We start from the raw sequence: 27,981 nt of genomic DNA on the forward strand, positions 1-27,981 counted from the left end.
GGGACCTGTGTGTGGTCGCCAGGCGCTGCTTTGCTCGGCAGCCTCGCTGAGCTCTCCGGCCACCCGGGCAGGAGGCTTCCTCTACGTTTTCTTTCTTTCTATCTCCTTGCTCACCTTTCTGACACTAAACCTGTAGCACTTGCGTGCTCCAAGGGAAACAGCATTCAAAAAATGAGCCACGGCTGACCTGAGTATTGCCATCTGCACCCGTGGTGTGTGGCTCCTACCCGCACACTTCTCAGCACCTTCAGATCCTTCCCAGAGCCGGACACGAAGGTGCGGAATGCACGGTGGAAGCGGGCTGTTACACATCTATTCCCAGGGTCAAGAACCACTTCCTCATTGTCCTGGGTTTATGTTCTCTCCGCAGTCCACAGACACTCACTCCAGTGGAGTCAGGAGCCAGGGAGGGGTGCAGGTACCTCCCTGAGGCAGCTCCTGGAGCAGGATGTGGGCTGGGCACAGTGCACGAGTACGATCCTTCCTGCCACCCAGGCAGCAGGGCTGCGTGCTGTTACTCCAGTCCCACGCCAACAGAGGTGTGGAAGGCTCTGGGGTGCTACCGAGGGAAGAGGACCAGCTACTACCGGGAAGGTGGCCTACTGGGGGCACTTCTAGTCCCTTTTCTCAACGCTGGGACTGTTGGCTCCATCATTCTAACAAATTCAAGTCATTTTTATCCCACCTAAGTAATTTCATTCTCCATCTCCCAGAAGGAAACGGGCTCCCTGCATCTACCTTCCAGTGTGGTGGAGGAGTGGAACCCTTCCTCCCTGAGATGGGAACATTCGGTGGGGAGCACGGGGGTTTCTTCACAGCAGAGAGTGCCATTAATCCACAGCTGGTGGGCACTGGGGACTTGGTAATATTGTATTTCCCTTCACCTTCATTTCAAACACAAGCAAACCAGTTCCTACAGCAGGCAACTAATTTTGGTGCACAGTAGCTTGTCTGAAGAGCTGGTCAAGTGCTTCCTTACTGTCCAATGGAAAATGCTACACAGACATCAACAGAAAGAGGAAATACAAGGGATGTGTGTCTTGCAAAATGGAATGTCTTCCTCTTTTTTCCTGCCCCGTGCTACCCAGGTAGCTGCTGCTTTCCTCTGCATGATAATGGGCATTGAGGAGAATCAAATGGCTGGCACACACAGTGAAGGATCTCAGCCTTATTATCCAATTCATTCCTTGTCTTCCTCTACCTGCTGCTTTGTGCTTAACGTACTCCTGGCCCTGGGTCTGCCTGTGCATTTGGCGACACCAACGCCACAGGCGAATGGCCATTAGTTTCTGGAAGCGCATCACTCCCCTTGGACGGGCAAAGCCCGTACCTCAGTTTCTGGCTAAGAAGAGAAGGGCTATCAAACTCTCAAGTCACTTCGGGGTCAGAGCTCCGTGAGCTCCGCCTGCTTCCTTCCCCGGGCATGCCAGCGCTTTGGGAGGGGTATCAGTTCCACATCTGTGACTTCCATTTCAGAGATTTCCCTAAAAGTGCTTGAGGTTTGTGGGCGCACGCTCTGCTCAGACTCACTTCTATCTGCTCAGACTCATTTCTACTCTTTTTCAATGAAAAGAAAGAAAAAAAGGAAGCAAACACTCAGCCTTGACTGCAGGAATGTGGGCAGATCTGCTTCTTATGTGGCTTTGGACCCCTCATCCTCATAAGCAAATGGAGTCAGCAGAGAGAATGAAAAAGAGCACTGAAAAAAATGCTGGAGAGGGAAAGACTGCTGGGTTGGGAGAAAAGGGGAGGGGGGTATCTCTAGTTACTCAGCTGAGCAGTTTATTCAACAAGCTTAGAGGGAAAGAAGAGGGCAGAGTAAGCAGGGCTCTGCGGGAATCGGGGTGTTTGTTTTCACGTAGACAGCAACAGTAGACAAAACAACACTTTAAAAATTATATTGATGTATCTTGTGTTTGCTGAGTCCTGATACGGTATTTTTAATGATCCTATTGAAACATGCGGCCCTGGTTTCATCCACCCTTTCTCCTCCCTGTGCCCTACCGACTTTCAAGTGCCTGGAGATTTACTGAAGCAAAAGTATTTAACAGTCTCTTTCCTTTGCCTGTATTGCTACTGGGTTCCTTACAATCAGCATGTTCAGGTCAAATTTTAATGGGTGGTAGGAAATCCTTAGGGATGTTTAAAGGAACTACTGAAAAATAAAACAGGCCGTTTCACTAACCCTTTCCTTCCTCTGGCTTTTGTAGCACCTGGACGAGTACTTAAGTACCAGGTAATAACGCCCTCCTACCCTGTGGTCAAGAAAGAACCGATCCCACATGAAGCCACGCAATCACTGCATTGGTGTTGTCTACAGGACAGCTTCTTAATCCATGCGTGGGCTGGTCTAGACATTGGTCTTTGGACAGACAAAGAGTCTGCAGACATTGTTCTCTGCAGATATGTAAACATGGGTCAGCCACGCTGGAAGCATGAGAATGGTGCGTGGTGTTGCTCCTCTTAGCTCTCGGTTCCCTTATACATCCAGTAAAACAAGACTTGAAAATGCAGGTGATGATGGATTGGGAAGGCTTTTTCAGTCATCTTCCACTCCTAGCACTCAGAGCACAATGTGCCACAGGCTCTCACTCCTGAAGGTCCATCTGGGGGCCTCAAAAAGGCTGCCCCTCTCATTTCGCAAAGTGAGATGACATCCCATTTCCTCGCGACAGGAATGGCTCACTGCTTCTTCAAAACTTCCCTGGTGTTTCATGCATCTGTACCTAAAGTCTTCTTCCCTCTTGAGAACAAATGTTCACCAACACAGAGCAAAGAAGGCGTGAAGGGCAGCAAGGGTGAGAAACCGTGAGAAGGGTGAGGAGGGGAGGGTCAGAGCGTTAGCTTTACGTCTGTTAGGAGGAGATGGGTATGCGCAGGTTTGAGTTAGACCGAGTTGCTGTATGCTGCAAGAGGGGGAAGGGGAATGCGTTTGAGAACAAGCACTGAAGCTTATGGAAGGGTCATGTATTGAAGGATGGCTGGAGAAGTACATTCATGGAGAAGGCACTGGTTTGTGTGCAGCACTGCCATGGCCAAGTACCACGGAAGAAGTCAAAACTGAATGCACTTGAATACAATAAGGCACTAAGAGGAAGAAACAGGGCCAGAGACAGACACAAAACCGTAAAAGGAAGCTGGGCAGGTGGCTTTTATCAACCCTGACAGTCCCACGCCATTCATCTGCTGACGTTGACCTAGCCCCAGTGGTGTCACAGGTTTGAGAAGCAAAGTGGAAGTGGAGTACCCCGGTAAGAGAGGAAAGAGAAAATGAGGTGATTCACTCCAGGCACCAGAAGTGACACCAGGAAAGGATGCACCCTGCAAACACTGCCCTGACCTTGCAAAGGCTCTCAGAGTCTTCCATGGAAAATAACAGGAGGTGGTGAACAAGCAGCTTCAGGGCAAGTCTGGAGACTTCTGTCACTGATTAGAGCCTGCTGCTTTGTGGTGTTTCAAGACAGTCAGATGAGGACTTGGTCCTCTTTCCATCGAAGCAAATAGCAACATCCCCATTGTCTTAACGGAAGCAAACCCTGGGGCACTTGCTTCTCCTGTGAGCCCACATCTCTCAAGTCTTGGTATTTTTAACACACTGATCCTTGTGGTGCTGCACACGAAGCTCCACAAAACAAACGTGCCGCCTGTGGGATTATCCTCGGTCCTTCCTCTCCGTACAGCCTGAGAAGTGTTGGGTTCCTGCGCTTTTGGAGTAGGTTTGGGGACAAAGTGAATGGGAAAAGGCAGGTCTGCACTGGAAACAGAGACACCTTCTGCCAGCCCGACTTCCCATACTCCCGCCCCTGTCGCTTTCACATCCTTTCTGTCTCCCACCTGCCTGTGCTGCTGAGGTTTTCTTCCTGTCCTCCTCCACTTCTCTTCCCCCCTTTTCTTTTTCATCCCTAGCTTGCTCTGTATTGCGAGTCCTGTCATAAACACTCCACTCCTTTCCCGTAAAGCATTGGTGATGGGCAATAACTCCTTCCCTTTCAAACCCATTTGGCTACTTTGCCAGAGTTCTAGCCCCCTTTAGGACTTTTTGCCTGTTTTCTTGGTTTCTGTTGTCAGAGACCCTTCTGCCTTTGAAAACAGGAGACTTGAAACCCAGAACCCGCTCCAAGAGTATATGCAGTGTATGTTTAGCTGTAATATCACGTGGGGGGGTCTTCCTCCAGACTACAGGGCCCCTAGTCCAGGCACTGTACGAATACCTCTGAGAGAGGCCTCAGAGAGCTCACTGGCTACTGAAGAAGGCTACAGAAAGGACTTTTTGCTCCTTTAATGGTTGGATGCATGAGACTTTCCTATGGACTGGAGAAAGGCCACTACAAGGTCTTACTGGAGGCCATCACACAGAACTTCCTCCTAGTCTACGAACCCATCCAAAGTGAGCAGAAGGAACTGCAGAATCCCCAAATGGGTACTTGTCTAAAAATATAAGAAGTCAGGAAAGCACTTTAAGAGACATGGATGAGGTTTTTACTCGATTTATAAATGGTCACAACAGATTGACCAGAACAAGTTTTGCCATTTATTTTTTTTCCCTAGTTAGTTACCTGATGGGACAGTTGTTTTGGTTTCATTTCTGCTTCGGACTTAGAAAATGGACACAGACAGTCCACAGAACAACTCCAGTTTCTTAACAGGCCACCTGGATTGCGACTGGGAAACGTGACTTCCAAAGGTAACCACAGAGCTTATTTTCCAGAGCCCTTGGGCTCTGCCAGGAGAAACGCCAAGCGAAAGCAGCGGTTGCAGAAACAGACTGCTGCGAGGAGCCACTCGGACTGTCCCACACCGGCAGGAGAGGTGTCCGTGCTCCAGTGGAAGGTGGGAACTTTCAGTCACTGGACACCTGGGCAGATCTGACCAACCTGACGTGGAAATGCTCCATAGCCCATCCTGTTCTTACTCCCCTGAATCAGCTCGTCTCCTCTGTGGGAGGGTGGTCCGATATTTGTGACTAGCTGGATGCATCCAGATGGCCATTCCGCCTCTGTCTTGCACATTTTCTCTCTCACACACAGAGAAGCTGAGATCCAGGTCAGCCTCTCGTCTCACAGATAATGTAACTGAGACAGGTAGCTGTTGGGTAATGAGTTAGAGAACGGTGGACACAGGCAGCAAAGACCCGAATAGATGAGGTGTAATTCCTTGCTGCCACCTTCTGCAGAGCTAAGACATGAGTAATTAAACAGAAAACAAACGTGTCCCTTAGCGATGAATAGCTCTGGCCAACTCAGCTCCACCACATAACATTCAAAAAAAGAGACACGACGAGAGGAGAGAATCGTACATTCGTTTGGACAGCTGGTGGCACTGAAAGAGCAGGCAAGGACAGCGGTGGGAAGAGGAGGCGCCAGACTCTGCTGTGGAACCCTGCTCTTCTGGCCAATTGGCTGGTAAAGGACTCAGCCCAAGAGTTCTTTGTATCTGCCTGTCCTTCTACAAAGACCTGCCGCCACAAGTGTGTGCTGAGAGGGGAAGCTGATGACTGCTCTTGTAAAGCCTCAGCAGATGATAGCATTGCTGCTTGCCCTCCACTTAGAGACTTCTGCTGCTTCCTTCCATTTATTGATCTATAGAAATATCAGACATGTATTGGCATTTACTAATATGATTTGTCATTTCCTGCCAGGTGGATGTTCAAGTATGATCTTATGGGATTTAAGTTCTCTGACCTGGTCCTAGTGGGAGAAACACCCTGTGTATGCTGGTGAAATGTTGCTTCGTCGTGTCCTCTAAAGCAATCCCTTCAAAACATGGTTTAATCTTTGGGGAAGCCATAAATAAAGTACTGTGATCTTAAGACAGAGAGATCTGTGTTTTCTGTATTAGATATTACAGAGAAAGATTAAAAGATCCTGTACTGGGCAGTAAACATCCAGCCACAGCTGTCACAACAGGATCTGAGACGTACCAAATGGTTCAGCACATCTGGATTCACCTTTAGTGCCAAGCTGCCGTTTGTGTTGCTGCCTTCTTCTACAGGGCAAAAACAAGAGGCGTGAACTGGAGAAGAAACGCCTCCGCGACACAGCACTAGAAGGAAGAGACAGACTATGGAGTTGGGGGAGTCAGCCACCTGCTGGGGCAGCAAAGGATGCTACTAGAACGGGTGAGGAGAGCTGGGAAACCTGGCTTGAACTCTCTGGAAAATCTGACTGATCCGAGTGTGATCCACCCGTTATGAATGAATACATGATCCTTCAGGTGGGTCGTCTTCCTTTTGTCTCTCCTTTGGGTCACAGTTCAGCCAGAAGAATCAGCCATGCTCAGATAGATCAGCAGCCAGCACATTTTTCAGAAATGCCAATGAACGCCCCCGTTGTGACTACCTCAGAGTGTAACAGTAGTGAGAACAGCCTTTCTCTGGGCGGGCAGCACATCCTCTTCCGCAGGTTTCAGCATCAGTGTTTCTGCTATCGGTTACAACTTCATGAATGCAAATCACCAACCTCCTTTTCCATCAAACAGCTACTGCCCGCGAAGCAGGATTCCTCTAGATAATGCCAATAAGGATCAGGATCACTTCTAAAAGCACGAACCCCAGATTGCTGCTGCTGCTACTAACACCAACAGTCTTTGAACTAGCACTCGCAGAGCCAACTCAACCAACCAAACCCAACTCAGCCACAACTCAACCCAAAAGTGATACAACCAGCTTTACACTACAAAATGTCCCCTAATTTCTCCAGGAGCCTAGGAAGCTACTGACACGGGCTTGTGACTCCTGGAGCTGGGAAGAGAAGCCTTTACTGCAGTGCACCTGCTCTGGGTGCCCGCAGGATGAGTGGCCGTGGGTGCAAGGGTAGATGGCTCTGAATAGGAAGCGCTGTCGAGTCCTAAACACTGGAAGCAAGAGATTTGAGTGAGATGCATTGGAAAGATATGAAAGGCAAGTGGATTTGCTGTGCTTCTGCTTTGATCAGATCATTCTGGTGACAGCTGCTGGCACACACAAGGATCCAAACAGCTTTTTAACTACAGTGCCAGGGATCACAGTTTCGAATTGTAAGCGGCAACCCAGGATATGTAAGAAGGAACACGAGGTCTTCTGGCCAACCTGCTGCCACAGGGTTACAGCCTGAGACTTTGCAGGAGCGTATGTTTGGGCAGTGCCCAACATGACAGCATGACCTGACTGGAGCTGCGCTAGTTACATGCACTAACCTTTTCCTCCTCTTATCATCACCCAGTTCTGGGAAGTGCCACTGATGTCACTGGAGGCTTCTCTGAGAGTCATGACATGAGGGATGGAAAACAACAAGCAAAGTCTGCCTTACGTGGAAATGAAATTCAGCCCCAGACAGCGACAGCCTGGAGAGCCGGGGGCAGTTTATGGGCTCCTGGTGTTTCTCAGAAGGTGAAGTCAAGAATAAGGCAGGCGTACCCCTCTGGTGCAACGTACTTCCACCAGAAAACTGGGACGAGCTGGTAAGGGAAGCTATCACAGGCTACCACCAGCTTTACTACCGAGACAACTACCCAAAGAAATTCTCAGCTCACTATTTAAAAGGCTTAAAGTCACTGAAGTTTGCAAAGACAGACTGCCTCCTCTCCTCAACAAGGACTACTGAAATGGCACCACGGGCTGCTGTGGAGAGTGGGTTACTGGCTCCAGATCTAATGTGCTCAACCTACAACGATGCTTTCTAATTCTGGGCTTCGTGGTTGAAGCCTGTATTATCTTGACTCTTTTTTTTTAATGTAAAGGCTTTGCAGAACCTATTAGAACCTCATTGTCACTTAAACAACCTATTCTTCAGTGAGATAGACATAAATACCAGATTAGATGATAGTAAACAGTTTTCTCAATCCTACCTCAAAAGAAACAGAACCCTGCTTGTTCTTTTACAGCTGTGTTGATTTTAGAAGGCTTAACGGCAGCACATGAAGCAGTAAAGCTTATTTGTCACTAAACTGATTTGGCTCTGAATACACACAAGGAATAGATCAGCTGTGTTGGAAGGTGTCACTCCTATAGGCAGCTTCCAGGTTACAGCTGCGTTTTAAATGTAAAGGTTTTAATGTTTACAAAGTATATTTAATCTTATAAAATGGATATGAAAGACTTCACGGAAACCAGTTTAGTCTTCTGGACGACAGAAATGCCCATTCCCCTGGCTGAAATGGGAGGAAGTATAAAATATTCCACCCCACATGCATTCAACTTTATTTTGAGCCAAATCTTCTGCTGTGAAATATTAAGAGTTTCCTGCTGTGCACAGGTAGAGCTGACAGAGCAGCTGCTACCGCACGGGGATATTGGCAGCTCCTGTGACACACCTCTGCTGGTCAGCATTAACTCATTTTTCAGTGCCAATGGCTCTATGCAAAACCACTTCTCAGACCGATGGCCACTGCTAGCAGAAGATGAGATAATACCTAAAGGGCGAAATAGATTTGCCTTGCTGTTAACTGCAGCATCGAATGGTTTATAGTGGGTGAAAAGATACTCCTCATTCCCACCGGAGCTTTCATGTGGCTGAGCCTGGCGTGAAGCACCTGATGAGCTCCTCCTGCTCCAGCGTTAACTCTTTTGCAAAAATGGCTCCCTGTGCTCCCTCTCAGAATACAGAGCAATGATGAGGTCAAACCCCCCCATAGTGTAGTTTTTCTTAGACTAGATGTTGTTACTGGATGAGCACTGCGTCAGCTTCACTGGAGTTCCCTGTCCCCAAGCTCACAGAGGACGGTTTGCAGGCACAGGCTAAATGCTGGCACCATCCCCTTTCGCTCCCCTTCCTGTGGGCAGCTGTGGGGAGCTCTCCTGCGCATGAAACAGCTCTTCTGTCGTACAGGAGGTGGAATTCCGCATGGTGCAGTCACCACTGGTTATGCTGCACGTGAGCACACCAACAGGAGCACGGTTTAAAGGAAGCAGCTCCCCATAACCCCTACAACCCCCATCTTCTCCCTTCCCTGGACATATATATATGTATACACACACACTTGTTCTGTCTGTGCGTAGCTGCCACAAACCAGTCTCCCTGCTGACCTTCACCTTGTCCTCTTTGTCCCTTGTTGGCCTGATGCTGCCACTGTGGCAGCGGGAGGCCCTGCTGACTCGGGAGCGAGCGGTACTGCTCTCTGTCTGGAGGAGGTGGGTACTGCCTGGGTGTCGGGACAGCCCAATGCACTGCCCAGCCAGCAGCAGAATCAGCATTTCCGTATTTTCGTATTTTCGTATGATGTGAATGCCAGGTCCAGGCAAGAAACAAAGGCTTGAGGGAGAAGAGAGATTTGCTGTCTGATACCTTCAAGAAGCAGCTGGATGTCTGCCTAAAACTTCAATAGGTTCTGGTGAGGAGGTCAGAAACGATACAACCCAGAAAACTCAAGCGAGCTCTTTTCAGAGCGAAGAGAAAACTTCCACCTGCAAAGCTGCAACTGAAGGGAAAGAAATAATCTGAAATACAGGGAACGGGCCAAATACCGCCTCAGTCACACGTGCATAAACCTAATGTCATCTCCACCGTGACAGCTTTCCTCTGTTGTTACAGAGTCCCAACAACTCCAGAACACCTTTCCTCAGTTTATGAGAGATGACGCAGGAGCCGCAGGTCCCGCTGGCGAGCAGTCCTGGCTCAGCGACTGCTTCCTCGACAGCTTGTGTTCCCTTTCACAGAGACACCCCAATCCACCCAGAGACCAGAACGGAATCCAAAGAGAACAGAGCTCCCTTGTACAGAACCTTTCCGTGCAAGATGTGAGCAGTAAGTCAAAACCCTCTCTCGCAGTACTCGGGTATTCCTGCCGATGTATTTGGAGGAGTCAGGAGGGGCAGTGGTCATGAAGGGAAGAACACAGTCCACGTGTGGACAGAAGGGAGGGAAGGCAAGGGACAAGCCATCCAAAACTCACAGAACCCCAAGCAAGCCGAGCTTTGCTTTTCTGTCATTCCTAGCAAAATTCTGAACCTCCAGTAAGTTCACTACTGCTCCAGCTAGAGACACAACATCCTTCCCCAAGACCAGACTGGAACTAGGACAATTTTACACCAAGTGTGTCTTGCGGAAGATGTAAACGGGTCTTACCCCAAGGCTAGCTGGGGAAGAAGGGAGTGGATGCCAAACGGAATTATTTAACACAGCAATCCTGTCTCAATAAACAGCAGCAAACCAAGGGAGACAGCAGCTAGCAGGGCAGCATTCCGCTTCACTGCAGAACAGGGACTGAAGAGTCATGAATCAAAGGCAGCAAGTAAATAAAAGAGGAAAAAAAACCAGGAAAGAAACAGAAAATCGCTGGCCTGGGTTACAGTGAGGGAGGGAATCTCAAGTGCAACACCACACACTTGCGCTATGACGGGGAAAGCTGTCGTGGAGCCTGTGCATCTGTGCATGGATGGGGAGGAACAGAGCAAGGGGGATGTGCTTGTGTCCAGCAGGTCAGTGAACGGCGGTGGGCTGGGACGGGGTGGGTAGTCTCGAAAAGAGCGTGGGAGAGCAGGGATAGGGGAGGGGGGCAGGTGGAAGGGACGGGACGGCACGTTATTATGGTGCTCAGCAGGGGCTGGGGAAGGAGAAAAGGCAGAAGGGAAGGAAGTTCTTACCACATTTGGAAAGTCTGCCAGTCATCAACTCCATACAGTTAGTGGTGTCTGGATCATAGAACGGAAAGAGGAGGGAGGGAGGGAAAAACATAAAAAAAGGTTTCCATACCTCTGTGCATCAAGTAGTAACTTAGCACATTATTACCTGAAGCAGGAAACATACACACATCTCGGTCTTTACGCAACCCAGGCCAAATTCTGCCACCCAATGAACGCCAGTGCAAACCCGGCCCTGTGACTGGGAGCAGACCAGTCCCGCTGCTGCCACTCACCTCTTACCACAGCTACAGGCATTTAGGAGATGTGGGGAGTATTCTGCTACCATATGAGCAAACTAAAAGCCTTGAATGCATCATTCAGCCTGACCAGTTTCGCAAGTGAGCCTGCAACAGCCAGGAAATGCCCAGCCAGCTGATCTATGCGCACCAAAAACCTTGAGAGAGGAGGAAATGCAGCACCGGGCTCTTGGACGTGGAATGAGAAGGCTACTTACACAGCTCAAAACCATCTTTTAGACCCCAAAGGATAATGCCCAGGTTCTCAGCGTAACTCTGCCTCTCATTCATGTGTTGTCTCTTACTCCTCTTGCTTTCCATGTCAGTATTTGCTGGCAACAGAATTATTCTGGAAAGGGTGGCAGAATCTGGCCCTATGACACTCCTGTCCGCTTTGAGTGCAGCTCCCATTGCCACAGCCTCCAAGTGCTTCTAACTCAGGTGCGACAAGCAGAAGGAGCTCGACATACCAGGGTTAAAGCAGGAAGGACCAGCCCAGCTGGACACTTCCATGTGGAACCTGCTGGGATTCCCTTCTCTTTGGGATCTGAACCATTGCGTCCACGAGTGCTGGGCCATGTGGAGCACTCGCTGCTGAGCAAGTGGGTAACAGTTAAAGCACTGGGTTCAGCCTCAGATCTCCTCTTGCCTGGCCTCTCGATGAGCACTCGGGTATTGAAGAACCATGCACACATATGTGGAAAACACCTGACTGCTGGGAAGCTCTAACTGCTCCCTGTCTGCTGACAAGTCTGCAGGAGAGAGGGCAGGGTAATTCCTCATTTATTTCTCCCCATAAATACTGAGAAAAGTAATTCCAAAAAAGGGGGAAGGGGTGCTGGATATGCTTGGGTAAGCTCAACACATCTCAGAAGAGCAAGGATAGGTGTGTTTTCTGATGTAGCCAGGCCTGTGCTGCACAGATCACCTGGGAAAGCACGGAGTAGAGAGGGGAGGTGCTTGGTCCAGGGACACAGAAGCAGCAAATATATGCTCTCCATCCCCAAGGCTAGAGGCAGAGGTCAACGGGAGATGATACTCATGAGAGGTCTCTCAGAAAGGCATAGGACTGAGAGAAAAAGAACAGGGAAAAAGGAAGGAGGTGAAAGAGAAGGGAGGATTCAAGAACTGGAACAAGGTATCAGAGGTGTCAGAGAAGTCAGGAGTTTACCTGCCTTCCACACTCGTTGGCTAGTCTGACTGAGAGAAGGCAGACTACGCTCCCAGAATACCTTTCTCCCTGAAGACACCGAACAGGTTTAAGAAGCGCCCACAGCAGCTGATCGAGCCAATGGCCAGAAGTCACGGTCAGGAGCTGGTATCATTACTTTTCTTCGATAACCCGGAGAAGGTTGTTTGACTTCTGCCTTTCCGTGGTTCCTGTCCAGCCCCCTGGGAGTCAGCTACACCTTGTTGTAACACAGTGTAATACGGATGTACAGGGGCAGAGCTCAGAGCATTCACCCATCATGAGCAGAACTTAGCTTTGAACAAACGCGTAAGAGCAAGGAAAGTCTCGAACAGGATCAAAAGATTGTTTCCGCCTCCCGCTTCAGCACCTGGAATTTTCCCTCGAGTGTATCCAGACGGAGTGGCCGCACAGGAACTGGCAGCCTGGGAACAGGGCAGGTACTGTTTGGGTAACGCCACAGGAGGAAAACGTTGTGGCTGCTTTGCTAAGATTCTCCTGAACTTTTAAAAGTGATCATGTCTCCTTCAGTGAATACTTCAGAGTGCTGTCTGGCTTTCTGAGCCACCTGCAGTCAGCAGAGCTCTTCCTGGAACTTCGTTTACAGCTAACTGCGTAACAGGGCTGCACGCATTAATTAGAACACAGACAGGCTACGGCAGGATGGTGACATCAGCTTTTTGACAGCATAATATCTTGGGCTCTGTACCCCATTTTATTCCTAAAAATCTAAATTTGCAGGTTATAGAATTGGTTTTGATGGACAGGGAAAAGCACAAACCCTTTTTTGAAAATGGAAAACTATCAAAGGAAAACTAATAAGACCTGATTTGCCTTTCATAGAACTTTTCTAGAGTTCTCAACTAGAGAACTTGCACGCTCTATATTGCCGTGGCCAGTCCCAGGAACTGCGCCCAAGTTATTTGTGCTTTGAATGTCTTTCCAAGACACGACCGGGTTGTTTCTCCCCCCATTGCTGAGGCAGAGCAAACATGAGCTCACAGAAACTGCAGCTCATATCGCATCGCTTGGAAGTCTAACGGAGTGTGTATGCCTTCAGCTTCTGTTCTGGTAATTACCGGAATACTCCACTTCCATCTTATTGTAACATCTGCTTTAGTAAATGCTCTGTATGATAAAATATTTCATCATTTTAAAGTAGAATTTTCCTTCTAATTAAAAAGCCTTAGCTTCTTCCAGTCGGCTTCTGCTCATGGATAACAATCCGCAACCCCGCGACTGTGGGATCCAGGTGTTATGTGAGGTGAATAAAGCCAGGTCTGAAGGCCCTGAGAAGCGCTGATGGGTCATGTAAGTGCATTTTTAATGTGTGCTGTTTAATTTTTTAATTAAAGGTAGTGGCAGTGTCAGATCTCAATCCTTCTGATGCTAAAGCAATTCCTCATTTCATACAGATTGCTGGCAGTCACTCACGCCTTGGATGTGACCAAGACTCTTTCATAAATGACACCCAGTTCAGTTCATTAGCAGACGGCAAATGCTTTGGTTAATATAAGACCTTCCTTCCAAAGGGCAAACGAGCTCTTAATCCACTATAAGATACCAGCACTCTGCTGAATTTTTTCCCCTGATTTTCTTTTTTCTTTCATTTCTGTGTTTCTAGCCTACATAAATTTCACAGTTGCGCTGCCTGGTTTGTGATGCCTCTGATACCTCTGAGACTGTGACTTGTCCCAGCCCAGGAAATCTCACCCAAACAGCTGCTCCTCTGAGATCTCCAAATCCAGGGCTAGATCCCAGAAAGCACCGAGCATCTCCTGCCAGATGCTCAGAGGCCCCAGTAAACATTTCCAGTAAGGGAGATGATGTCAAGGGAGCCACCAGTTCCTCTGGTCCCAGGCAGTTCTCATCTAGATTGGAATTCCCCAGTGTTTGGGTGCTTATTTGAAATCACTGTTCTCCTATCAAAACTCAGGAGAACTTCCACTTTTCTTCTACAGGCTCTATTCCAGGACTCCTCAAGACTGTTCAGTGCTAACACCAAAGCTGTTTAGCAGAAAACCAGTGCTCTGCCCATCTAACCAGTCCAGCCACTACAAGAGCGATAAGACATAAAGGATCGCACAAGAACGCAGGAACCAAGACAAACCCGGCACCTGGATGAGCCCCAGATAAAACTGACTTGCAGTCCAGTTCCAAACTGGTATTTGTTAGCCCTGTCTGGAGTCTGCCTTGCAAAGCCCTTCATTTGCTCCTTACTCCCTTTTCTCTCTTGATGATAAAATCCTTTGCACATTGGGGAATTGAAAATTTCTTGCTCATTTTTTTGAGGCAGATCAGCCAACCTCCAGCTCTTGTGAGCCACGAAGCTGAACACCCAGAGCTCACAGATCAGTGCTCTATCAAGTTCCTGAGTCGCCTGAACCCGAACTGCTCTCTGAGGTGTATGCCAGCACGGGGAGAGAGAAGATCTGCACAACGAGGAGAATTCGCACTGCCCTGTTCTGAAGCTGGGTACTGTCTCTCAACACTCGTTTATGCCGATGAAAGGCACTTCCAGCAGCAACACTGAGATGCTCTGAACTTTGAGATGCCAATGGTTAAAATCTGACATGAAGCCAATACATATAAAAAAAGAAATAGGAAACCTACTACAGAGATGCTATAAATGCTATTTCAGTATTGCTGATTGGCCAGAATAAGGGAAAATGGGAAAAAATAAGAATCTGCAGCACCCTACACTTAAAACCAACGCCCAAAGAGGTAAAGAAATACTAGGAAAATAAAAGTTGATACCCTGTGAATGATCACAGATGGCTTTTGCATGTCCCTATTCACCAGCTGTTTCTATTACTCTTTTGTGCAAAGGCGTCGGAGGAAAACAGATTATGATTTAATGGAAAGAGCACTGGGCTGAAACAAAGGCACGAATCTGAGGTATTTTCCTCCATGGAGTGAGATCCGTTAATCCCACCGAAGGGCAGTGCTGCCCAGGGATACCTAAGCAGGGATTTGGAGTACAGAGCTCCCGGACGGAGCCATGCGTGGGTGGAGACGAGGCCAGCTGCTCTCACGGACAGCGGTACTCGCTCGCCATCCAGAAGGGACTGTCCTTTGATGGCCTCGCTGGGCTTAATGGACTTTGTGATACCAGTAACAAGAACACATGGACAGCTATTCTGCTTCAGATCAAAGTCAAAAGCCATCCAGTGCTCTGTCTCCACCAGCAGCCACACACGGACAGGCAGAGTGTAACAGCAGGCCAAGTGTCCAGACCATGTCCTCCTCACGCTACCTTGCTCTCTCAACCCTTTTGGGTCTGAGATTCCCTGAGCCTGCTGCGGTTTCTCTCTTTAGCAATCCTCGTGAAGATTTCTCTGCCGGGGAGGTGTCCAGTGTGCTCAGCAGAAGATGAGCATCTGCAAGCCCCTCGCTTCCAGACCCTGCTTCAGCGAGGAGCTCCACAGGTCCTACATTCCATGAAGCATGCCTTCCAGGATATTTTTGGTACATGGCTTCCCTACTTACATATGATGGTCTTTACTTCTTTCACTGGGAGGAAAAAATGAACAACCAATCCCTATCTATGTGTTCTACACCAGCCAGGAGTCTGCAGGCCTGGTACTGTCTCAGCAGTTACACCAAGGAGGAATTGATGTCCTGAAACATGAGGGTAGAGGGCTGATACGCTGCACTCAATCTGGCCAACTGGACAGTGGATTTTAGAAGCATTACATTAGCTTTTGGGATAGATTTCATTTATTTACACACTTATTCAGGTGCGGGAGGGAAGCTCTCCTGCTTCAGTGTATGCCAGAAGAAATAAGCTCAGCCAGTGTTGGGAAGAGAAAATGGAGGTGACTAGAGGGATATCTACTGGGGGAAGGGAGACTATAAGGTGCTCAAGTGTGACACAGAAACACATCTGCCTAAATCAGGTACGTGTCAGGCTCACATACACACACACAGAGATGCATGGGCAACACGACATCTACAAACACTGTTGTGAGCTGGAGGAAATGAGAAAGAGGAAAGTGTGTTCTGAAACCCAGGCAAGCCGCCTAGCGGGCTGGCATGCTGCAGAGCGGATCAGCGAGGGGCAGGAGAGAGAATGACGGTCGGTGCCGTACGCTCATCAGGCTTTGCTGGTCTGCTTTACCCTGTGCTCACTGAACCCTCCCCTCCTGCAGGCCTTGCTTCGCACGCACGCACCCTTCACACCCCGCCTGCGATGGCACCTGAACTAAAAGGCAGGGGAAACAACCTGTCTGTGCACAGCAGAGCTCGGAAAACCTCCAGTGCTGCAGCAGCCCCAGAGCCGTGGGGGAGGAGAGGTAAAGGGAACTGTGAGCTCGTTCTGCCGCACCAGCAGGCTGCCTACAGCGTCCTCAAACCACCACCCTGAGCAGAGTCCCACAACCACAGCTCCTGTGAGGTGTCCAGGGCTGGGAATAGGGGGAAGAAGAGAAACAGAGAAGACTTTGCCCTGTTTCTAGTGAGAAATGCTGAGTAACTCCACGGCAATCTAGGAAAGTTGCACACATCTTCCCAACCACAGCCACCCAGCTAAGGAGGGTGCTGAACATGAACGCCTGCTACCCCTTCACCCCTTGATTTCTCCTCACTCTCTCACTGGCTGGGGCTGTGAACTGCAGGGCCTCTCTACTTCGATGCACTGGTTGTCTCCTCTTGGTCACAATCCTTTTTGTTTCCCTTCTTCTTCTCTTTTCCCTGTACTCTGCTCCACCTAAATTTTTCAGGTTGGATTACTGCTCTCCTTTTCGAGAGACTTGTGTATTCCTGTCAGGGCAGGTGATACGATACGGGATAGTTTGGCAGCCTGTCTCTCCTGGGCTGTCCTGCCTGGTTGACTCCCTGGCCAAGGGAATTCTTGTTTTTAAGTTTCAAGAGACCATTCATTTTGGTTTCGCTGCATGTGGAGTTGCCCGTTCCACTGGGGCGCTGAAGATCAGGCTGGGCTTTCCCTGCTCGAATGACATGCTCTCATGTAGCTTTGGCCAGGAGAAAGAGATTGTGTCTATGCTATGATTTCTCCCTTCCAGAACCAGAGCAAAACTGTAAGTCAGATACATTTCTGACAGCAGCTTGCCATGAACATCTCCCTGAGCTTTAGTCAGACAAATGGTTTTTAGTCCTGGTGTAATATGACTGTCTTATCAACTTCACATGCCAGTGTGCGACAGGGGCCCAGTGCCTCCAGAGAGCCTCAGCAGCTAGCACATACTAGGTGAAGAAGTTAAGAGAGATCACCATGTTATTTAACTTTTTAACAGTTTTTTCTCAGCAGAAAGTAATGGTACACTTCTTGCCCCAAGAAACACGGAATGTTCGACCGTTGCTCACGCAGCTCAGGTAATACAAACTGGACTCAAAGGATGCTTTTCTACCTAATTCCCCTCACTCTCACTTGGCCCCAGCACCTCCCAAGAGGAAGGGCTGGACAAAAAGTTCTGGCTCCTTCCTTGAGCTTGATTTAATTTCAGAAGTCCAGACAGCAAAAACCTGACCCAACCACAGTTCTCGTATCCTCACCTTTCCCGTTTCCTAAGAGAATAACCCAGGAGCTGGGCACTCTTGCAATCCAGCATGCAGGAGGTCAGGCAGCGCTGGAGCGCAAAAGCAGAGTGGAAAATAGTATTTCCTGAACGGAGCACCTTTCTCTGTCGTACAGTAAGCACATGCTCTTCTAGAGGGTGTTACTCGATTTTCAGCTGTTGAAGCCACACTGTTGGACTGGAAGGATGTGACCCATCTGTGCAATGAGCCAAGGACACCTGGGATTTAACGGCAGGGGGTAATGCCAGCTTCATTCCCCCACTTTTGTCTTGGCTTGTTCACACAAAGGTCAAGCACAGAATTTGGCTCTTCTGTATAATATATAGTTACTACCTGTTCATCACCATACAGTGGGAAAATTCTTCCCACTCCTCCTGCCTCTTTCTCTTCTTCCTGCAGCCTCTGCTCTCTGCTTGCTCCTCTCTCTTCCCTCTACCTGTACACTCCTTCTGCTTTTCCCCATTCTCCTTCCTTGAAGCACTCGCAATAGCTAAACTTCCTGAAGTCTTCAATTTTCACCTTTGTCTTTGTTCTGTCCTTTTAAAGGGAAGAACAGGTAACACTGCTATTTTTTTGGTGTGTGTGTCACCACTAGTGTTCAGAGTGAATATCTGCTATGTAATGACGGGCTGAGGCCAGTTTCTGCATTATCAAACCAGGCTGCCTGCACGTTCAGATTGATGTCACTGCACAGGGTCACACACGAAAGGCTTTCTTTACCACCACAAGGAATTGAAATTTACTTAAAAAGTAGATAAAATACAGCTTCTGCAGAACCTTAGTATACGACTTGTGCTACCACAGTATTGGGCCAAGAATTGGATCATGCTACTAAAAACTATTAGCCACCTTTTGACCACGCTGCTTTTAATGGCTAAGTTAGAAGTAGCTCTCAGCTCTGTTCTGGGACCCTCTGAGGACGGAGGTTGCTAAAGTTTGCCTGAAGGGTTTGAAAATCTGGTGTCTCCTGGAGCATGTCCCTATTCTGGGAGATTTTGGAGCTGGAGAAAATCTGGAAGATCTATTGATGATGCAGCTTTTGATGGAGAAGTGGGCAAATGGCTCTCTGGGCGGGAGGAGGGCAGAAGCTGTTCAGCTGGGGAATGTGCTGGGAGCATTGGAGTGGGAATGAGAGAGGGAGGAGCAGGGTGGGTGGGGGGAGTTACTGCTCTGTCTGAATGAAGCTCGTTTCTCGCTGTAATCAGAGGGATGGCCTCCCTCAGCCTCCTGGTACTGAGAGGCTCTTCACCTTCCTGTCCCTGCTGAGGTGCTCGACAGTGGGAACTACTTACCTGATAACTGCTGCACTGAAGGCTGGTCATGTGTGCTTAACAACTGTGCCTGAATGGTTTCTACTACCCTCTTAAAACGACGGCTTGGACCTGGGAGGACAGAAGAGACACAAAACGGTGGTGAGAGGAGCGGGAGCCAAATCCTCACACAACCCAGGCTGGAGGGGAAGGATCAGAAGCTCCTTCCCTTCAGCCTTGCCCCCAGGGGTATGCTGACAGGCGGTGTGTCCTCCAGCTGAAGGCACGGCTTTGAGGAACTATCAGGCACCCCCATGGTAACAGGGACTACTGGACCTACCAGGAGGCAGGATGGTTTCTGGGCTCAGACAGAAAAGGTGCGGGGTTTTGGTTTATTGTTTAACCCCTGGGAGGGGTGGCAGCATGTGGCCACCCGGAACAAAAGGGTGATTGCACATTTCTGTCAGAAGGAAGAGAGCAGTGGCCCCACAGTGCCCAGCTGACACTGAAACCTTGGAGGGACACGAGAAGACAACAGAGGGAGATACTTCAAATCCAATGCAGAGAGCAGTCACTTTAGCACTCACCATGGTGGTGGCAACCTCACCTCTTTGGGGACCTCTCTCCCTCCCAGCATTTCCGTCACTACCAGTATCATTCATGTTCCTGCTGCCCTCCTTGCCCCATCTGAACTTTCCCCTGAGGTGAAGACAGTTACGTTCTCTCCCCTGGCAGAGCTCTCTTTGCTGGTCTCCTCAGCAGCAAGGACCGAGCCAGTCTGCCCCCATTTCTCAGCTTTGCCTCAATTACCTGATAAGAGTGTGAAAGTGACCGAGTAGATCCCGTTCTCCTTCTGCGCCTCTCCCCCTTCTGTGTATGTTATGTCCACCTGGAACTTCACCGGCTTCTGGAAGACAGCAGGACCTCCTGTGGACTTGTATTCTGCACGGAAACTTGTCTGTGAGATGACACTGTGACTGAGGCTTGGAATCTGAAAGAGGTCGGTAGGAGGAGATGGTAGAAAGGGAGCAAAGCCGCAAGGTTCCATTTAGAACAAGACACCATCCCAGAGTAGGTAAGTCTTGCTGGAGCTGAATTTGTAACGTACAGAGTGTTCTCGTGAAACCCGGCAGAGTGTAGGCTGCTTGGCACCACACTGCTCCTCGCAGGACTGACCCCAGTTTAAGGCTGAACACTGGTGGAATACCCAGCATGCTTCTACATTTACATATCGCACAGCTTCATATACCTGGTCTTTATTTTCCTACTCTACCAGTTTTGAGAAAAGCCTTTTGCTCAGTGAAAGCTGATATTAAGGGAGAGGGCAGAATAGCCAGTGGGATATAAAACCAGGTAGAAAAAGCCACCTGAGTAGCCTGGTCTGATCTCATAGCTGGTCCTGTTTTGAGCAGGAGATCTCCTGAAGTCCCTTCCAACCTCAGTGGTTTGGTGATAATATGGTATCAGATAGGTGTCGGGACACGGTGCAGACACTCAGACAGGTGCCTGGAGCAGCCACAGGGAAAGCTTGCCTGCAAGTACTTCCTCAAACCACAACTCCCATCAGTGTGTATAAGAACTCTGGGAAACTTTCCGGTACCATCCAATATCTGCACCTTCTGACCTGTGGTAGATGTTCGTAACTGCCTCATTTTCACGCAGTAACGGTTCGAAGTTCCTGCCAAGATTTAACATACTCACATTCTATTTATTGCTTCATAAAGGACCAGATTAAAAAAAAACCCAACAAATCACTTGGAAACCTGGTCTCTAATTAAGGAAGGAAAATGATGGTGAGTTCTTTGAGAAGTGACCGTAAGGACTGACTTCGCAGGCTGTGACAAGGCCTTTGAGTTGGCTTTAAGAGACGATTCATAGGGGTTGCACACAAATTACTACCCCACACCTCAACCCACATGTGTGGGGTAGGCACAGGATCACCAGCACAGCCAGCAGTGCTGCACCACAGCATAAACCCAGGAGTGCAGCTACATGCAGGAAGCTGACACAGAAACGTGGCTGCTTCTGCCCATCCGCGATGGACACCAGTGTCTGACGCGTGCTACTGTACTGCACTTGCTCCTTGTATACCTGCACAGTTGAAAGGATTATGGCTGTTTTCTCGGAAGAAATTCACTGCTGCATCACAGAGACTAAAAGGAACGGGGTATTTTGTGGAAACAAATATCATTTAAACAAATGATATAAGAAATTAAGTCTCCTTCTCTTAATTCTATTGAAAAAAGTCTAATTATGTTGTCAACTACCTAGATTTGAAAAATCTCTCAAATTAACCTTACTGTGCTGACTTTTTCTTCATTGCTACTTCTAGATAGTGAGAAAAAGGACTTTCTATAGGAAAAAAAGATAATTTCCCTCTGCTTTCCTCGGCTGTAAATAAACTGCAACAACTGACACCCCAGTCACCAGAGGAAACAGTCTCTCCTCTCGCCACTGAGGAGCACTGAACACTGAGGAGGAGATTTAAGCTAACACCTGCAGATGTGATACAGGGTTTTTGTCTGACTCAACTGGTGGAGGCATCCCAGCAGAGGAGAACCCGTCCGCTGCCCAGAGGGTGGCTGGAAGGTTAGTCTGACAAAGCAGCAGCCTTGACACTGCCCCAACAGCACGCTCTAACCGCAGAAGGCTGAAATGTAATCCTACCTTAGACAGTATTATCTACAGTTAGAAATTCAGACATAGGCCAGCGGAGGTGTTAGTAAATGGGCCACCGAAATTAAATCCACAGAAGATGCATGTGAAGGAGCAGGGACCCTGCCCAGTAACACATGGCACAAGGAGTCCCGGAGCTGACCCCTGAGCAAAGCCTCCAAGAGGCCACTTACCGAGAGGAAAGCATGGACAATATCAGCCTTAATGGAGCTTAGTGGTTTGTCCTTAATGACCACAAAAATCTGTTCTTCTTTCTCCAGGTTGATGAAGTTACCGAACCAGGATTTTTTGGCAAGCCTGATGTGATGAAAAGAAAGAGAAGGCTTAGAATATTGAGAGCTATTTCTTACATCCCCCCAGCTAGGAAACATTAAAAAAACACAAGGAAGTTTTGGTAACACTCCAGATGTGGTACTATTACTAACAGTAAGTGGAAAGCAGTGTCAGAGAATATCCAGAGCAACACTCCTCTTAGTGAAAACTGTTGAAATGACGGACCACACAGTGTCAGCCCAGCAGCATGTGTCACCCACAGTGAAACAGCAATGGCAACTCTTTGGACTGAGCCAATACCCCAATTAATACTGCATAGATAAAGGTCATAGAAGCCAGGGGACACACTTCTGGTTTGTCTCCAGGGATCTCTCCCTCTCTTGTGACAATATGCCGCTGCTGATATCACAAGGATTTAAGTTCCTTCCCACCCAACTTCAACCCTCTTGGGAAGTTCCTTTTCTGAAGGGGTCCTGCTGGGCTGGCAGTACAACCCCCGGATCTTGCTTTTTAAAGCAAGCTGTGGGTTCCACCGGTCCTCCAATCTGCCAGTGAGTGAAACCCACTCCTACACAGAGGGCCAGGACAAGGACTGTCCCGTTCAGGGTGTCTACATGATGAGTGAAGGGGAAGGTAGCAAGTGTGGTTTTGAGGGGAGAGAAGATGCCATCAGCCATGAGATACAGCCAATGAATTGCTGGACCACCCTAAACTCGGAAAATTCCACCAAAATCAGCCATATTCTAGCAGGGAAGAATTCAGCATGAAAATGTCAGAAATGAAAAGACCTGCCACCAAAAGACTGCAGGTTTCACTCCTCCACAGGGTACTTTATAATGCCGTGACAGGTCTAGTTTACAGTACGGCCCACAACAGGGTCTCACTAGTTTTGGCGGACATGCATCCCTCGGTGGAAGAAGACAACCAACCTCTCCAGACACGGAGAGCCGTCTGCCAGAAGGATTACCACACGCCAGCTCTCCAGCATGGCACTAAGCAGCTGGAGAGTGTTACTAGTAGATTCACCTCCACAGCAAAGACTCAGGCTGAGGAAGAGCAGAGACCAGGAGAGAGAGGAGCCAACTAGGAAACTAATTTGAGGTCTAGACCTTCAGGGAACAGAGCAAAGTTTGACCTCAGCAGCGTGCAGCAGTTTGTGCTCATTCCCCGCTCCACAGTGCTCCATGAATCACACAACTGTCGTCTCACTGCCCATTTACTGCCCCCAGTAGAAAGACCACAACTGGAGGACTGCTCAGCTGAGCAAATACTCATTTGCAACCAAAAATGAGAGGACGGAAAGATGCGCTTGCAATTGGGTAAAGCAGTGGCCCCCCTCGATTAAAGTGGGCTGGAAAACTGTCACTCCCTGCAATGTTCACAGGCAGCTGTAGCCAAGCCAGTGAGCCAGAGACTAGCACGGGGAGCAGTAAAGAGAAAGGGCCCCTCATTTAAACGGGTCGTTAAGGAGCCAGGGTTAGAGAGTGAAAGGAAATTACGTTCTAATTAGCTCATGTGTCTCGCACACAGCATAACAGCTCTGCCAGCCCCTGGAGAGCTGGGGCAATAGCTCCCTGCGTGTCCAGGTCCATGCTCATTAGTAAATTAGCACTTGGTTATCCATCTGAAACGGCTGGTTGTCTTGTACGTTGGCTACATGGACTCCTGGGGCCCGCGTGTGCCACACGTGGAAGCTGGGCCCGGAAAAAGTGGACACATTTAACGGCCGGTCTGCCCTGTTCAAATGGGGCTTTTCTTCTCTGTGTTTTCATTCATGGTGCTGCTGGTGTTGCCCTTCACACCCTGAACACGCACAGGTTAAAAAGGCCCCACGACACAGGGGGTGTCTCCCGTTCAGCTTGGTGTGGAGTCTCCAGAGCCCAGCTGGGCTCTGTTCTTCGGCAAGGTTATCGCCACCCATGTCCTGGCTCGGGAAGACGGGCTGATAGCGCGGGCCACGCTCCTGCTCGTAAATCACCGGAGTTCATCATTAAATAATTTTGCTGGTGTTGCAGAAGATAGAATAGATGCCAGTGGCCTCTCCTGCGTCTGGAATGAACAGAGTGGAGATGCAGCACTCATGCACTGGCTTTTCTCCCCAAAATCGGCAGAAGGAGCTGTGCTCGTACACCCAGGGGATGGGCCCACGGGAGAAGAGGGGGCAGCTATGGAGTAAAACGGCACAGTAAAGGTTTCCCTCCTCTTACAAGGAGCTAAGTGCTACTAACTGGGGTTAAAATGGGTATGAATGAAGGAGCCCCAGCACCCTGAATGAGATACTCTCGCATCTCAGGAGATCAGGCTGCAAGCAGTAAAATATGTACTTAAAATCACCCACCTTCTCTTGTCATGGCAAACCTCCTGAGGAGGAGGGGGACAGGAGGTACGCGGGGGAGGCTGGGTGTGTGGATTCCTCTAGGGAATCGAATCGGGTGTCCAGCTGATGGAACAGCACATAGATTAGCATGCAAATGGAGGCTGGGGCTTTATCACCTCACACTGCATTTCTCACTCCTCTGATGCTGGTCCTTTCCCTGCCTTTGGAGTATCTGACTGCATCCCTTCTGGAGACCCTCCCTGCCTTCACCAGCCCTCCCTGAGCGCATGGATCTGTAGCCTCCAGAGGTCCACCCGTGAGGCATAAATAACAGCACTTCTGCTCAGGCAAACGGAGCTCTGCGGGCGTAGAGCAGCCGGAGCTGTGTCTCTTTAAACGCCATCCCTAACGCATTTTCTAGGCCTTTTTCCTACGAGGAAGATCAGCATCACCCTGACATGTCACAGTGCATTACCTAACCACCAGGTTTGTTAAATGAAGGGCAGTCACCGCTGCACCGCAGCAAGGACGCGCATTTATCGCTCAGCCCACGAGGTCAGCCCGGCTCTTGACAAGGATACCTCATCTCTTACAGAAAGGAAAAAAAGACTAGAAAAAATAAGACATGTAGAAGTGGGCACTGAGCAACTAGACATCTATCTTTAAAATATCATCCAGTTCATTATTTTTTATGACTCTTATTATGTTTACTGCGGAGTGCAGCCCAATTGAACTCATTAATTTGGCAATTATACAGAGAAAGAAAAAAGGGCCTTAGGCTTTGACTTGCATCCAAACTGCCTCAAATGACAGGCACTACTTCTCTATACCAGCTTTTAAAGAGTGGGAAGCAGAGAAGGCAATAAAAGAACAGAAAAACTTCCACCAACATACAGGCATGAAGGGGAGAGGAGAGAGAGGAGAGGAGAGGAGAGGAGAGGAGAGGAGAGGAGAGGAGAGGAGAGGAATTTAATTCAGATGGTTTTCTGCTTTAATGGCCTTAAAAACATTCGAGATTATATGTTACTCCTATCCCATATTTGATAAGGATTCACTCATTTTATGAAATTCTCTCATGCCTCTCTATTAGTAAATGCTCCAAAATGTTGAGAACACAATTTATTCCATTTTTCTTCCTAGATTTCTTTTACTAACTTGTACTTCTCCCTGATCCCCCCTCTCCTGAAGTCTTCCTCCCTCTCCGTTCGGCAGCATTAGGTGTAGAGTGCCCCTCTTACACCAGGGAAATGCCAGGGCTGGGGAACGTTGCTCAGGCAATACCGTTGTCACCAGTTACAGAACTCTGGGCCCATAACTTCCATCTATGACTCATGAATTTTTTACACAAGTATCTCGACAAAAGGCCAAATTGCCTTGGTTGGCAGGGTAAGTCTATGGGCACTGGGTGCAGAAACACAAGCTGTGAAAATAAAAAGGAATAATTTGGCATCTGCTGCCTGTGTTAGGAAGTGTTTGGAGCATCACTCTCTGGCAGAGGCTTAGCAGAGGCTTCTGTGTTATCCTGAGGGTGTAAACTCTCCTGTACCGAAAGGAAGACCTTTCAGTACATAGTGTCATCGATCATCCTCCTCACTCCCCACAAGTGATCTGCCTGGCAGCCAAATGAACAAAGAGAGAAGGAAGGAACGTTACAAACTCAGCAAGCCGTGAGAAAATGAGGTGGTTACTGAAGACTCTTCCATCACCACTGACCCCACTGCCATTACTGAGGCACCGATTCGGCCCAGGGTCCTCAGCACAAGAACCATTTCACAGCTCTGTCCCACTCACAGGGTAACAGGCTACGGCCAGACACTGGTCCAGAACAGGAACACGTCACCCTGTGGTGTTCAGGCACGGAAATGACATTTGTATGCAGTGGGGAAAAAGTAGCATCCCGGCAAATTACTTACTCTGGGGATGATTCCGGAGTTAAATTAGACATCTCCTCTGGTGTAGGTACTGCCCACGCACGCACGGCCAAAGAGAGGGAGAGAAGAAAGTCATGATTCAGTACACCTCCTGCACATTTGCTGCTTGTACACCAATGAAACAACCCGGCATCACACCCTCTCGCGCCTGCCCACTGCCTCTGCAGACTAGTGCCGACACTGGACCTCTAGATCACTAATCAAGCACTGCTTTTCACTGCTGCAATGCTCCGCAGTTCTCTGAACAGCTCAGAGACAATTTCCTGGACCATCTCAGTTCAAACTCTAACTCTTCCATGGCTGCAGTCCTCCTTTCCCATGGAATCACAGCCCGGTGCGCTGTAAAACCCCCGGCTGTTGGGATAGCAGCTGGTGACATCTGAGGATAACGCATGTGACTTTGAGTGCCCTTTGCCTGAACGCAAAAAGCCGCCTGGAGCTTGTAGAAGAAAATTTTGCACGTCTCAACATTCTAGAGACGCTGAAAACTGAAACTGGCCAGCAGATATGAAGCAGCTGACTGTATTAAGGAGATTTTTTACACCAATTACCAAAGGAGGCAAAAAAAGCATTAGCTAAGATCAAACAAGCTGTGCTTCAGGACTATTTCAGCCCATGGCTACTGGCTATCTTTTTTTTTGGAGTACAGCCACAGGGGAAATGGCTGAGCTCCAGGTTCACTGACAAAATGAGTGGAGATGCTGAAGACAAAGTTTTCTTCTGTTCTAAGAGCCACAACAGGGGTAGTGAGAGCTGTACAGCTGGAGTGTGAAGAGGGCTCGGGACGTGCTGCTGCACGTGGCCTGACAAAGCTACTCCCACGGGCCTCGGGTTAGGGCTGGCTGACGCTATCACTCGCATTTTCAATAGCAATATTCAGTCTGCAGTACATGCAATTCGCAGAGCCACAGAGAGGCATCGACTGGCTGCTGAGCGTCTGCCCAAACCAGAAGCACCCTGTGCGCCTGGGGGAGTACTCACCTTGCAATTTCCGACGATGGAAGCGAGGAGACCCCAGGAAACTATTCTTGATGGAGTTGAGCCGTGTCCTCCATGGCATTCCTCCAATGCTGGGGCTGGATGGTGGTGTTGGGTTGGGTGTGCCTGCTGGGCTCTCCTTTGGCGTATGGACAGGTGTCCCCTTGGGGGTAGGGAGGGGACTTCCCCTTGGAGAGGGGTGAGGGGTGACCTGTATGATGGGGATAGATTTGGTGCTTGGGTCAGTACTAGAAGGGAGCAATCTAACAGGAGACATAGGGTTGGTCTGCACTTTAGGAACAGCCAGCTGTGGGTTAAAGCTGGCAGCAGGCGAGCGGCCCTGAGCGTTCTGCACAGGGGTGTTCTGGGAGGAGGGGGCGCTGGTATTGCTGGTGGGGAGTGGGTTGGATTTAGTAGACTGGAGTGGTTTTTCGGCCAATTTGCTCTTGGATGGCAAAGTCTGCGTCTTTGGGTTGGGCTGAAGTGCTGGCTTTGGTTGGAGTACATGTCCAGGCCTGGAGGCGTTCCTACAAGCATCAGGGTCCAAGGAGACTTGGGGTCGGGGAGAGAAAGGGAGGTCGGAGGTCTGAGGGGGGATGAAGAACTTTCTGATAGGCTACGAGACAGACGCAGAGTGTCCATGCACATCAAAAACAGTGAAATACGCATAGAGCGGGCGAGCAGAGGAAGGAAAGTCAGAATAAAATCCATCCGAGTCACAAAGATGCACCATGTCACGAGGAGACACAAGAGATGGAGGTGAAGGGGTAGTGGGGGGAGGGATTTTGCAAAGAAACGAAAACGAACAAACAAACAAAAAACAAAAAAAAGACATGCAGTTAGCTGGGAACACAGCATAATCAACAACAGCAGCAGCGGCAGCAGCAAGAACAACAGTGTCATAACAGGCTTCATCATCTTAACCAACCACGTGTCAGCAAAGGAAAACCACAGAAAGAAAAGTAAAACAAAGAAAATAATAATAATAATAATAAA

General features: G+C 49.0%; 1 protein-coding gene across 1 annotated transcript in view; it reads right to left on the minus strand.

The window, feature by feature from the left end:
- LOC104498584 (serine/threonine-protein kinase BRSK2-like) overlaps positions 1-27,213 on the minus strand; it is a 28,233-nt gene extending 1,020 nt beyond the window's left edge. Inside the window, exons 1-5 of the mRNA XM_010141986.1 lie at positions 26,989-27,213; positions 25,990-26,038; positions 21,660-21,783; positions 19,621-19,801; positions 18,853-18,942 (exon numbers count right to left, since the gene is read on the minus strand). Coding sequence (XP_010140288.1) covers positions 18,853-18,942; positions 19,621-19,801; positions 21,660-21,783; positions 25,990-26,038; positions 26,989-27,067 — 523 coding nt within the window. The 5' untranslated portion in view covers positions 27,068-27,213. The remainder of the gene's footprint in view (positions 1-18,852; positions 18,943-19,620; positions 19,802-21,659; positions 21,784-25,989; positions 26,039-26,988) is intronic.
- Between the last annotated feature and the right edge of the window lie 768 nt (positions 27,214-27,981).

This window comes from Buceros rhinoceros, unplaced genomic scaffold, assembly GCF_000710305.1.
Source record: "Buceros rhinoceros silvestris isolate BGI_N320 unplaced genomic scaffold, ASM71030v1 scaffold18320, whole genome shotgun sequence".
NCBI classification, from domain to species: domain Eukaryota; kingdom Metazoa; phylum Chordata; class Aves; order Bucerotiformes; family Bucerotidae; genus Buceros; species Buceros rhinoceros.